The sequence below is a fragment of the Hoplias malabaricus genome, chromosome 11 (genome assembly GCF_029633855.1).
Source record: "Hoplias malabaricus isolate fHopMal1 chromosome 11, fHopMal1.hap1, whole genome shotgun sequence".
NCBI classification, from domain to species: domain Eukaryota; kingdom Metazoa; phylum Chordata; class Actinopteri; order Characiformes; family Erythrinidae; genus Hoplias; species Hoplias malabaricus.
In genome coordinates, this window is record NC_089810.1 from 36,028,604 (window position 1) to 36,042,581 (window position 13,978).

Consider the following 13,978-nt stretch of genomic DNA (forward strand, 5'->3'; position numbering starts at 1 on the left):
TAGTTACCCAAAAGGGTAAATGGACCCCTGGGTCTACGTAAAAGGTAGCAGTCAGTCAGTCAGTGAAGACATCTTTGATATCTGTTGTTTACATTTTAGTTTTACACTAAAGCTAATGTAGTTTACCTATAATGGAATGTTATGCTCCACCAAAACATTTGACGTAATCATCAAAAATATACTTTGATTTATATATATGACATGTATGCTCTTCCATTCTTCCCCGTCCTTCTACCCTTTTCTCAATATATATATATATATATATATATATATATATATACACAAATATGCAAGGTGAATAATAAAGGGCCCATGACTGAGCCTTGTGGAACCCTGCAGAAATCTCATAGGCTGCACACTGTAGCTGCACAAGATATAAGAGATAATAGAGAGTCTGCAAACCACATAGCTGCATGAAAATATTGTGGCCAACTGTATCAAATGCTTTGGTGAAATCTATAAAAAGTACAAGACAGTTTTGCTAATTATCAAGGGCTTCAGTTATGCCATTTATAACTTTTGTTTTAGCAGTAGAAGCACTGTGGGTGCATCATACAAGGCGAAAATGATTGGATATCCGCTGAGTTCAGCAAAAAAAGCCTAGTGGATAATTCCAGCTACGAAGGTGGGAGAAAAATACCAAAAAGACCAGAATCTGAAAGGGAATAACATCACAAAATAAATGCTATCAACATAGCAATATATATTCAGCTCCATGCTGCCATCAGTCACATAATTCTACTGTGTCTTTTGTTATTTCTGTGATGCACAGACATTTTTGTTCAGTGCCATTTTGTAAACGTATTTCAGAGAAGAAAGTTCATAATGAATCCTTGTGCAGAATGTTCTTGGTTAAAAGTGACCAGGTCAGTTAGATATGACGCATTCCTGACTAATTCAGTTCCGCGGAGAAGAGAAAAAGCCCTGCTGGCCTTTATACTCAGCGAGTTGATGAGAAACAGGACGAGTAAGTGATGTTGGAGCAGTCATAAATGGGACTATTGAGGTTTAATGGTGCAAAAGAGCGAGAGAGATAAAGATAGACAGGGAGAGAGAGAGGATAAGAAAAGGAGTTTTATTAAACACCTGAAATTAAATGTCTGATCAGAGACCGTTCTTATCTCCTCTCTTTTGTCTGGCTATCAGAAAATCATGTTCTTTAGGCTGTTCAGGATTAATTACTATCCGGCCTTTTTATTCCATCCAACCTCATTTTGCATCAAAAGGACGGCAGCCTGGTAACCATCAAAAAGAGCACATTTCTCATTTCCTTCAAAAATGAGAAACCCAATCAGAGCTGTTGTGTTTCGCTTCTGTTTACATGAACGGTGTACACAACACGCTTAGAATCTTACTTTTTTTCACATCAGTCTAAGCAGAGCTGGTATTTAACTAGCATGCTAATGTGATCTTTTTTTTTTTTTTTTTTACATTTTCTCCTATTTGGCTAATTAAGTTTAGTTCATTTAGCAGACTTGACATTAATAGAAGGAACAAGACAAAAGAAGACTAACACTTTAAAAAAAGTAAAAACTAGGCCTTTCAATTGTTTAAATAAAATCACACACTTTACTGCAATTAATCACATTGTTCCTTCTTACGATTGAAGCTTTAATTAATTGATATATAAATGTAAACTTAAGAATCAGTGTTTGATCAACACAATAAAATTACATGTACATTAGTAGTTGTCTATCCATTAAAAACATTTAACCACAACAATAAAGTTAAAACGCTAATACTTTAATATATTTTGGGAGGGAGATAAACGTGTAGTGTGATACGCATAACAAACTGGTGAAAGGAAAGTCGTTCTTTTGTACTTTACTATAATATCTTTTTGTATTATTGAGGATTTTTGATTTAGAATCTCTTAATTTGCTGAGCAAAGGTTTCAGGGGGAGCTTTAGCAAAATAGTATTTAGAAAACTAATATTACAGCACAGCTAGTGGCTCAAAACAGGACGAAACAGGAGCTCTGTCTGCTAGGGCGTGGGTGTGTGAGAGGGAGACAAAGTGAGTAGAAAGGGTTAGTTATGACATTTCATACATATTTCAGCAGAAAATCAAATGTATTCTGCCTTATGAACTCAACAGAATTTGTTAAATGATTAATTAGCGTTTAAAAAAAAGAATGTGATAAATTCCCACATGCGTTAATGTGTGCTAATGTGTTTATTTGGACAGTTTAGAGCAGTTCAGAATCTGAGATCCAGAAATGAACTGACCTGGGATCAGTTTAGACATACAGCATAAATTATTTTTTGATGAAGCCCTTAAGATAGCTAGGTTTAGACTGAACTAAGACTAAAGTTATCAGGCTAAGCAAGATATCCTGCTCGTTGACTCCTTGACTTGATGATTGTAAGAAACAATTGCAGTAATTTATACATTTATTTTTCATTTTTAACAAGCTATGTTTGTGTATTTATTGTATTTTTAAGAATACCCTATTTGTGTACTTGTTATATTTTTAAAAAAGCTCCAGAACTGTCCTGACCCATTTTAACACCAGTAATATAACCAGTATTACCCCAGTAATAGACTCTCTTTCTCTCTCTCCTTCTCAGGCTTTAATCTCTCTTGCCCAGCGAAATGCCAGTGAATCCCAAGAGTACCAGGGTCTGGAGGGTTTTCTCACTCTTGGACTAGACCTCAGGTCTGTCCAGTCAAGTCCAGCTCCACCTCACACTCCAGCAGAGAGACAGTCAGGGCCACAAGCCATAATCTCAGGTTAGTGCCAGGCTTTAAAGTGCGTGTATCAGGTAAGGACACTTGGCTTTTTATATCATCAGCATAAAGGCTGTTGCTTAAACTTTTTTATACCAGAAAATGAACCTTTACTAGAGATTCTTCAAGCAATATAATAATTTACCGAGCTTTCAGTCCTAACTGTGGCAATGCCTATGGGAAACTAATGATGCTGTGTGATGTTCGTATAATTCACTTGTACCTGGATCAGACTACACGTTATTTTTGTCTTTCACAACGTTCACTCTGTCAGATTAGTGCTATTAATTCATGCCGTGTCTTGGTCAGGAGACTGGCAACACTACACGTTTGACACGGACTATTCTTTGTTCATGTCATAGCGTGAGTTCAGAGTTTCTTGGAGAGGCAGGTCAAGAAACTGTCAATCATGGCTATAGAAGCGCTGTGTGTGCTGCTTGTGCAAATATTTATTGTGTTCCAAAAATAATAAGAAGAAACACAATTGTGGACCCATTCCTGTGTGTTTTGATGAGGACTGTCTTCTGCAAAGAAAACTTGAGGTAATGTGTTAACATGTCAAGAGCATTTAATGTGGGAGGAAACCCACGCAGACAAAGGGAGAACACACCACACTCCTCACAGACAGTCACCTGAAGGAAACCCACGCAAACACAAAGAGAACACACCACACTCCTCACAGACAGTCACCCGGAGGAAACCCACGCAGACACAGAGAGAACACACCACACTCCTCACAGACAGTCACCCGAAGGAAACCCACGCAAACACAGAGAGAACACACCACACTCCTCACAGACAGTCACCTGGAGGAAACCCACGCAAACACAAAGAGAACACACCACACTCCTCACAGACAGTCACCTGGAGGAAACCCACGCAAACACAAAGAGAACACACCACACTCCTCACAGACAGTCACCCGGAGAAAACCCACGCAGACACAGAGAGAACACACCACACTCCTCACAGACAGTCACCCGAAGGAAACCCACGCAAACACAGAGAGAACACACCACACTCCTCACAGACAGTCACCCGAAGGAAACCCACGCAAACACAGAGAGAACACACCACACTCCTCACAGACAGTCACCTGGAGGAAACCCACACAGACACAGGGAGAACACACCAAACTCCTTACAGACAGTCACCTGGAGGAAACCCACACAGACACAGGGAGAACACACCAAACTCCTCACAGACACTCACTCGGAGGAAACCCATGCAGACACAGGGAGAACATACCAAACTCCTCACAGACAGTCGCTCGGAGGAAACCCATGCAGACACAGGGAGAACACACCAAACTCCTCACAGACAGTCACCCGGAGGAAACCCACGCAAACACAGAGAGAACACACCACACTCCTCACAGACAGTCACCCGGAGCTGCGTAACTACAACCAGGTCCCTGGAACTGCGTAACTGCTACACTACCTGTTGAGGCGAAAGAGAAGGCCAATATATGAATTCTGAATTACAGTTGTACTCTGTTACATAAAAACAATGCTTTAAAATGTATATGTACACTTAGTAAACTCAGGAGCACTAAGGCTATAACGGTTTAAAATTTTCCAAAATAAATTGATGAGCACTGACCGCTGTGGTTGTATGGTCACTTTTATATGTATAACCTGTTTGGTACATAAACAAGATAAAGATTGAACTCCAGCAAAATAAAATGTGTATCACTTCTCTGGTGGAGGATTAGATGGGGAGAGAGCTAGATACTGTAACACAGCAGCGCTGCAAGCCGCATTTAGTTCAGTGTTATTGTTCCACACGGAGAAGAGCTGTTTAATAAGTAATGGTGAAAATGAAAGACATCTATTCTTCGTCTGGAGGGACAGTTTATGGACACCTGAGACCCAGGCGAGAGAGTGTGGACAGTATTAACATAGATATGGAGGAGATGTGTTTCCTGAGGGGCTCCTTCACTTACGTCACGCTTAATCATGTCCCTGTACTCTCCGTTCTCTACTTATTGACCAAGATTACATAGACGCGTGTGTGTGTATTGTTTGTGTGTATGTACTTGCACGTGTGTGTTCACAATCAAATCTAAATTGTCACCCAACTGTGCTGCTTCTCATTCACTCAACAGAACACATTCGCCTGGCTCTGCCAAGGTTATTCCTGTCTTCAATCAAGCAGCTTTAGACAAGCCTTGCGTTATTCTCTCCCAAAGCAACTCTGACACCTCCCATTGTTCACCCCCTTGGCTCCCATTCACTTAAACATAGAGAGGGGAAACAGTATGAAATGTATAAATCTTTCCTCAGACTGATGGAGCTCTATTTACTCAAGTCTGTAAGAGCACAGAACCTGAATCTGTTTCTGAGTGAATCCAGCTACTTTAAAGTGTCGACTATATACCTTGTATCTTCACTCTAAACTGACCATACCATTCAACAACCACAGACTGTAGTCCACCTGTTTCTCTGCATACTTTCTTATCCATATTTCACCCTCATTTTTAATGGTTGAGACCTTCAAAGAGCAGGTTTGATTTGGGTGAAGGAATCATTCTCAAACTGACGTGGTGTTGGTGGCGTTGTGCTGGTATGAGTGGATCAGACACAGCAGAGCTACTGGAGTTTTTAAACCCCTCAGTGTCACTGCTGAACTGAGAATAGTCCACCTGCCGACAGCGTCCTATGTCACTGATGAAGGACTAGAGGACGCCCAACACACACTGTACAGCAACAAATCAACTGCTGTCTCTGACTTTACATCTACAAGGTGGACCAACGAGGTAGGTGTGTCTAACTGAGTGGACACAGTGTTTAAAAACTGATCCACTCGTACCAGCACATCACACACTTAATACACCACCAACACATCAGTGTCACTGCAGCACTGAGAAGGATCCCTTTGGGCTGTGGGGTAGTGAATCTGTGGGCGGCACGGTGGTGCAGCAGGTAGTGTCGCAGTCACACCGCTCCAGGGACCTGGAGGTTGTGGGTTTGATTCCCACTCTGGGTGACTGTCTGTGAGGAGTGTGGTGTGTTCTCCCTGTGTCTGTGTGGGTTTCCTCCGGGTGCTCCGGTTTCCTCCCACAGTCCAAAAACACACTTTGGTAGGTGGATTGGTGACTCATTAGGGTCCATAGGTGTGAATGTGTGTGTGTGTTGCCCTGTGAAGGACTGTCACCCCCCCACAGTGTATTCCTGCTTTGCGGCCAGAGATTCCAGGTAGGCTCTGGACCCACCACGACCCTGAACTGGATAAGCGCTTACAGATAATGGATGGATGGTAATGAATCTGTGTTTTCTGGAGTGAAGTTTATAGCAATACCGTTGGGATGAGCCAGAACTAATCATCCAACATCAATGCCAGGCATTGCCAATGCTTATGTGATTGGATGTGATCAAATTTTCACAACAGTTGTTCTAACGTCTAGTGTAAAGCCTTTAGATAAGAGAAAAAAATTAGGGATGTCTAGTCTTTCCCAAATATTTGGCCATGTCATTCATTTTATAATTATAGTCAGACCCCGGAGGAAACCCACGCAGACACAGGGAGAACACACCACACTCCTCACAGACAGTCACCCGGAGGAAACCCACGCAGGCACAGGGAGAACACACCACACTCCTCACAGTCAGTCACCCAGAGGAAACCCATGCAGACACAGGGAGAACACACCACACTCCTCACAGACAGTCATCCGGAGGAAACCCACGCAGGCACAGGGAGAACACACCACACTCCTCACAGTCAGTCACCCAGAGGAAACCCACGCAGACACAGGGAGAACACACCACACTCCTCACAGACAGTCACCCGGAGGAAACCCACGCAGGCACAGGGAGAACACACCACACTCCTCACAGTCAGTCACCCAGAGGAAACCCATGCAGACACAGGGAGAACACACCACACTCCTCACAGACAGTCACCCGGAGGAAACCCACGCAGACACAGGGAGAACACACCACACTCCTCACAGACAGTCACCCGGAGGAAACCCACGCAGACACAGGGAGAACACACCACACTCCTCACAGACAGTCACCCGGAGGAAACCCACGCAGACACAGGGAGAACACACCATACTCCTCACAGACAGTCACCCGGAGTGTCATCCCCACACATGACTGAGTACATTTAAATATGATTGTTTTTCACCAAACTCTTGCTGTAATGTTGACCAAAATACACCAAAAATCTCTATATTCAGTACCTCCGAGCTCTCTGTTTTTAACTGGAATTCTCTGAAGCGCACCTTTAATGAATCTGAGGCGCTTTAATGAATGCCACCATGGTTTTTGCTGCATGTTATTTAGATGCATAATTATTCTGCACTTAGATGGATTGTCCAATAAAAAGTGCTGCAACTTAACAGATCTGTGTAAATTGTACCTCTCTCATATATCCATTTATCCCCCAGACCCATCCTCCAGCAGCCCTCCATTAATGAGCCGCTCTTAAGAGGACATTAGTTAGAATGTAAACACTAATATTTCTTCCAAATAATAAAACCATATCTGAAAAGGGTCGTTATTAGAATGTGAGAGAGCTGGAGTGTGCGTAATGTTCTCTCTGTTCAGCGCCGTGCCTTAAGCGCTGTGACGATTATCGTTAACGAAAGAGGGGAAAGGTCAGAGGAGTGATATATCCCCCTTTCTGTGTTTCTCCTTCACTTCCTGATTTTCGCTCCTCGTCTTTCAGCTGCTGCATCTATCCATCACTCGCTCCCACGTCCGTTTTTCTCCATCTTCCTCTTTTTTATTATCAGTGGTGGTGCCAGGATCTAACAGGTTTTATTGGTCTGTCACCACAGCTCGGTTCCGTGAGCCCAGGGACAAGGGCAGTGATCTGGAAAATGCTTTAATTATAGCAGACGCTTAAACGGAGAGAAGAGACACACACTTAAACCTCAAAACCACTACATTCACCATCAATGCCCCCTTTTTGTTCTTTGCCTGTTTCTCTCTCTCTTATTGAAAGTAAGTTGCTGAGACTATGTTCCACACATTTTTTTTTCTCCCTCCAGGGTGTGTTCCAGCCTTGTGCCCGGTGATTCCGGGTAGGCTCCGGACCCATCACGACCCTGAACAGGATAAGCAGTTACGGATAAGCAGTTACAATAAATGAATGTTATACACACCTAAGAAAGTTGAAAATAAATTATATCATCACTTGCAACTTATTGCAAATTTAGCCATCAAAAACTTTTTTTTTCTTTGAAAATACCAGTTATGAACAGAGGTGGCAGCAGCATTTTTTGTTTGGTTACCCCTGCAAGCTCCGTGGAAACAAGTTCATTCATTCATTCATTATCTGTAACCACTTATCCAGTTCAGGGTCGCGGTGGGTCCAGAGCCTACCTGGAATCATTGGGCGCAAGGCGGGAATACACCCTGGAGGGGGCGCCAGTCCTTCACAGGGCAACACAGACACACACACATTCACACCTACGAACACTTTTGAGTCGCCAATCCACCTACCAACATGTGTTTTTGGACTGTGGGAGGAAACCGGAGCACCCGGAGGAAACCCACGCAGACACAGGGAGAACACACCACACTCCTCACAGACAGTCACCCGGAGGAAACCCACACAGACACAGGGAGAACACACCACACTCCTCACAGACAGTCACCTGGAGAAAACCCACGCAGACACAGGGAGAACACACCACACTCCTCACAGACAGTCACCCAGAGGAAACCCACACAGACACAGGGAGAACAGACCACACTCCTCACAGACAGTCACCCGGAGCGGGAATCAAACCCACAACCTCCAGGCCCCTGGAGCTGTGTGACTGCGACACCTACCTGCTGCGCCACATTGTCACCTCGGGAAACAGGTTGTTGCTAAAAATTAGAATGCTGTTCCAGCTTTGACCAGCAAGGTGCAACAGATATTTTTCTCTCTTTTATCTATTCAGACAAAAATTTTTTTCCAAACTTAAAATCATCAATAAGCTTTAAAAAAATTACATTATACTTGTGCATGCGTGAAAATGTCTTACTTATAATGGGCAGCATGGTGGTTCCAGGGTCCAGGGTCCGGGAGTTGTGGGTTTGAGACCCGCACTGTGTCACTATCTGTGAGGAGTTTGGTGTGTTCTCCCTGTGTCCGTGTGGGTTTCCTCTGGATGCTCCGGTTTCCTCCCATGGTCCAAAAACACACGTTGGTAGGTGGATTGTCTACGCAAGTGTCCATAGGTGTGAATATGTTGCCCTGCGATGGACAGGTGCCCCCTCCAGGGCAACTTGTGTCCAGTGATTCCTGATAGGCATCTGGACCCACCGTGGCCCTGAACTGGATTATTACAGACAAATAATGGATGAAAATTCCTTATATATTCTCTCTTTCCCACAGTATCTCAGAGTAGCTGGAGACCACACAGCAGTCTACGAAATTATGCGGAGGAGGAGCTTGTTACATCAATAATTAGGAACCAGCCAATGAGCAACATCTCACGTTCAGCCACACCCACTGGCAGTTTTGCTTCCCCCCGAAGGCCGGATTTATTAGGTGAGTGTCCATCCTCTCAGGGCAGATACTCATAAAGTCATATAATGATCATATTATATTTTGTAATTACCAGTTATTTTAGTGTGGGTAGTAATTGGCTGCTAATCTTGCAAACGTTTAATCATATATGTTACATGCTTCTTAGATTAGGTTTTTAATTGCTTTGCGTAGCTGTCGCTCAGAGAGTATTATAATATTACTAAAATTGTCATGAATATTACATAAATGCATTCAAGACTGACACCTGGTTACCACATGGGCCTTAATGACTTTATCATGTTTCTTCTGATTGTCTTATTGCTGCCGTCCACTTGCTCTGTTACCTTAATCTGTTCCCAGAATAAATGTTTTTTTCCTCTGGTTCTTTTCATGATAGGTCCAGAATAAGGGTGTGATGGCTGAAGTGTCCCTTACATATCACAGATACCACTGTCACACACTTATACGACTCAGAGACTTTCCTGTTGATTAATATATTGTGAATTAATATTTATTTGGTTGGGATCCTGATAACAGGATATTTAAGAGCCCTCTCGTAGTTGTCGCAGCTGCAGCTAATTGTCTTCTCTGATTTTCCCTATCTTTGGATTGGTGTGCTGGCTTCTTAAAGGGGTACATTTTAATTAAAATAGTCTTTTTATACAATTTAGAAGGTATTGCCTCACAATTTGCTAGCTCTTTTAGTTTTTTAGTGCTCTGGAAACCAGTCTAATGTGTTTACAAAGGCTCAGTGTCAGGAAATGGCTAAAAAACAAAGGGTCTCAGTCCAGTATGCTAGGCTTTCTTACTCTGCTCACGGCAGAAAAAAGGCATCTGGAGTTTTTTAGACAGCAAAGAGACCACCAAATTTTGAAAAAAAGGAAACAGGATGAGGATGTTGCTCTATTCATGCTGTGTAGGTGAGTAATATTGACTTATTTTTGCAGTTTCACATTACTTAAGGTGGAACTGACTAAATGAGAGAGACAGCTTAATGCGTAAAGTAAACAAACACTGAATAACTACACAACTTCTGTTACAAATGAGTTTCTGTGGTAATTCAAACAGAGAATAAAAACTTACAGGGAAGTTAAACTTCAGCCAAACAACACTTGTTATTTTTTTCCCTTTAAACATACCATTCTAAAGACGCAGACCTACTGAACGCAAACAAAGCAGAGAAAAAAGCCCTTCCAAAGAATGTTGGATATTGCCTTTAAGGAGAGGGGTTTCCAGTATAAGACCGGAGAAAATCAGAGGGACAGGGGCAGTATGGGTGGGGTTTCAGTCTGAGCCAGAGTCAGAGGGAGTTAGACCTGAAGTTGTGTGTTAAGTAACTGCCAAATATAAGTAAAATTCAATGGGGATGCTTCTGTATGATAGTAGGTGTTTTTAATCTTTTTTTTACACATGTTAAATTTTGGCATGAGTTTTCTCTTTGATCCAGAGCTAATCATCCTACATCACTACCTGACCTCAGTAAGGCTTATGTGACTATCATCAAATCCTAACAGAATTTTTCCAACATCTAGTGTAAAGCCTTCACAGAAGAGGCTCATTAATACTCTTCAAAGATCCACAGACCTTTGGATGTGTAGTGTTTGTCTTGACCCAGGAAGACAAAAACTGTCCGCCATGTTTGTCAAACAGCAGCCTTTTTTCATTGTTATAACGTTTGTTTACTTCAAAGAGACTGTAGTTTCCTGCATCCTGGACTCAACAACCAGTTGCATGAAATTTTCATGTGAAGCCGGCCTTGAGTCCATTCTTTATTCAGTGTCACCTCTCCTTACTTCTCTCTTTCCTCCTGTCCCTCCGAAATAGTTTCGCCACACTGAATCCTCTGCGGACATCTCTGCAAATAAAGGCCTCATCCATCCTCCCGGAGCCGGGGCTAGTGGACACACTAAACACTCTGCGGGACTTAATCCAGATTTATAGGGCCAAATCGCGGTTAATATTTTATACTTGTGCCTGTCCGCTGGCATATCCTTGGCCAGACTAAATACTGTGTTTACCCACTGCTGGACGCAGTGTTACCGCGGCGACTGCAACATCAATAATGACCTGAGCCATACAACAACAAGCGGAAATACCATTAACTAGTTTGGCACAGGTGTGATTTAGCGTAAAACGTTAGCACTTCTCTTTCTGAGTCTGTAGTAAAATGTTGAGCGCCCCCTAGCTTGAGAAAATGTGAGGACTACTAATATTTTTAAATAATTAAAATATAATTAAGCATTTTTTAAATACACACCCATATTCAAAATATATTTGCACCTAGATAAAGGTTACCAACTACAAAACATTGAGCTACAGAGCTAAAGTAGCGTCTCAGTATTGCGTTGGGCCTCAGCATGGAGTAATCTTGGTGTCTTCATACAATCGTTGGTCGTCTCCACCAGGACACAAGTGGGACTCATTACTGAAGACAAGCCTCTGCCATTTTGAGTGACTCTAATTCAGTCTGGCACCACACCACTGCACAGTCGTTGACATGGTGTTAAGGGCTATTATTGTAACGTCTGCACGTATGTCGTCCTGCGTCATGCAGACGTCTGCCAGTGGGGCTGGCACTATCAGGATAACTCATGGAGGGCATCACTGCTCGCATTCCCAGCAGTCGTGGCTATTAGCTTATTCGGACAATCTCCATGGTTCGTGAAGGTCTCCCAGATCCTTCATGTTGCTGTTGTGTGTCTTATTGCGTCCACTGCCACCAACAGTGTTCTATAATGATATTCGCACGACTTGTATGAGGCGCAGTATGTCAATGATGTCAATGACCCCTCTCAAACTCTTCCAACTCTCCAAATAGCTTGCGAACTCTTTTTCGAGGCAGACTTCACTTGAAAAGGATGCTACCAACACAACAGCAGGAGTCAGAATAGAAAGAATGTGCAACGGGATGACATTCTATAGTTAGGTGGGTACAGAGATAGGGCCTGTCCTTGCTTACTTCACTTATGCAACCGAGTGTGAAACTTGAATCCTTCGCATGCCTCACAACAGTACCCACCAAGTTTCATGCCTGTCTGTGTGCAACTATTTTTTTGGTGATGAGTGTATAAAGTAAACAATATCATGTGTTTGCTCTGTGTAAAATGAGTAGACACCTGCTTCTTGAACATTTCTTTAACTTGTTCCACTAATACAGTAACAGCTTTACTATTCTGTGAAGGTATTACACTATAGGTCTGTCCCAAAACACTATGTAGTAGGCACTAACTACGTAGGCAGCTTTAAGTTGGCAGCGTTCTGACCGATATCTGTCCTAATGAGGCAGATTATTGAGACGCTTTAGTTCGAGAGCGATTGTGTCATGGCTTGTGCCACCAGTGTTTATTTACCTCAGTGGCTATTGTCACCTCGTGTTTCAGAGTGATAGATTCTGCTTTTCCATCATAACACATTATGTTTTTTTTGCTCTGGAAGAAGAGTGAAATAGTCAGGAGTTGTGCTGGCATTGCATCAAGGAATTGCCTTCGCAATGAGAAATGGTTTGATGTCGCCTTAACATTAAGGTAGCCTTAACATTAAGGTATCTCAGTAGGCAGTATATTTAAGGTATGTAAAAATTGGAACAGCCTACGTTTCGGGAGTGTGCACACTATTTATATGATGTAAAACGCTCTCTATGTAAGACAGCTCACTAGGTTTGAGACATACCGTATATGTACTTGAGAACTGCAGTGAGAATTTGATAGCATTCGGCAACAAAATATTAGTAAGGTATAGTTCTGAAGTTGGATGATTAGCTCTGAATCACAAACTCCACTCCATTTAGTCCCAGTGATGGCGCTCCATCACTCCAGAAAACACAACACCCAGGCCCAACAGCCCAGCCCTGAGATGTATACCCCTCTAGACCCTTCTTAGCACTGAGAATGATGATCATAGATTCATGTGCAGCTGCTCCAGAGCATCTCATTTCATTTCATACTTCTTCTTTTACTGTGTGTCTGTGTGTATTAGACCTTAGTGGGGAAATGGTATTTGTAGTTCAGAAATCTATAGTGTGTGTGTGTGTGTGTGTGTGTGTATGATTAGATATAATGGGGGTCAGTAAGGGCAAACACATGCTGCTGACCCCATGGCCTCCTGACTCTGATTTAACTCTGCTTCATACTGTATCTCACTCTCAACCACTTTGTCTCTCTCTCTCTCTCTCTCTCTCTCTCTCTCTCTCTCCCTCCCTCATTTTTTTGTGTTTCACTCTTTGGCTGTATCTGCTTTTTTTCCTTTTTATACCTTCAATCTTTCATTCTTGATGTTTTGTTGTTGGAATTGATTTTCTATCATTCTTCCTGTCTCTCACTCCTGCTCTTTTTTCCTCTCTTTATTTAGTTTCCTTTCCTCTCACCCACCTGCTTGATTATAACACTTTGTTCTCTTCCTTCCTTCATTCCTTCATCATTTATTCACTCATTCATTCATTGTTTTTCATTCATCCAGTCTTTCATTCATTCTTTCCTTCCTTCTTGGAGTCCACAACTTGGAATCACTGGGCACAAGGCAGGAACACATTGGGCATCAGTCCATCACAGGGCATCACACACCCATCACTCCAACACTCACACTCTTGGGCAGTTTCCACCTACCAGCATGTGATTTTGGACTGTGGGAGGAAACTGGGGGAAACCCACACAGACACTGGGAGAACACACCAAACTCTCTCTGTCTCTCTCTCTCATCTCATTTAAGTCTCTTGTGCTGTCTTGTCTCAGTCTGTTTATTTTGATGAATCATTACATACACAAGTCTGGAAATAACC

The 13,978-nt window shown here is 42.6% G+C and overlaps 1 protein-coding gene across 1 annotated transcript in view; it reads left to right on the forward strand.

The window, feature by feature from the left end:
• zbbx (zinc finger, B-box domain containing) overlaps nucleotides 1–13,978 on the forward strand; it is a 65,360-nt gene that overhangs the window by 50,175 nt on the left and 1,207 nt on the right. Inside the window, exons 13-14 of the mRNA XM_066684489.1 lie at nucleotides 2,571–2,733; nucleotides 9,070–9,225. Of these exons, the coding sequence (XP_066540586.1) occupies nucleotides 2,571–2,733; nucleotides 9,070–9,225 (319 nt within the window). The remainder of the gene's footprint in view (nucleotides 1–2,570; nucleotides 2,734–9,069; nucleotides 9,226–13,978) is intronic.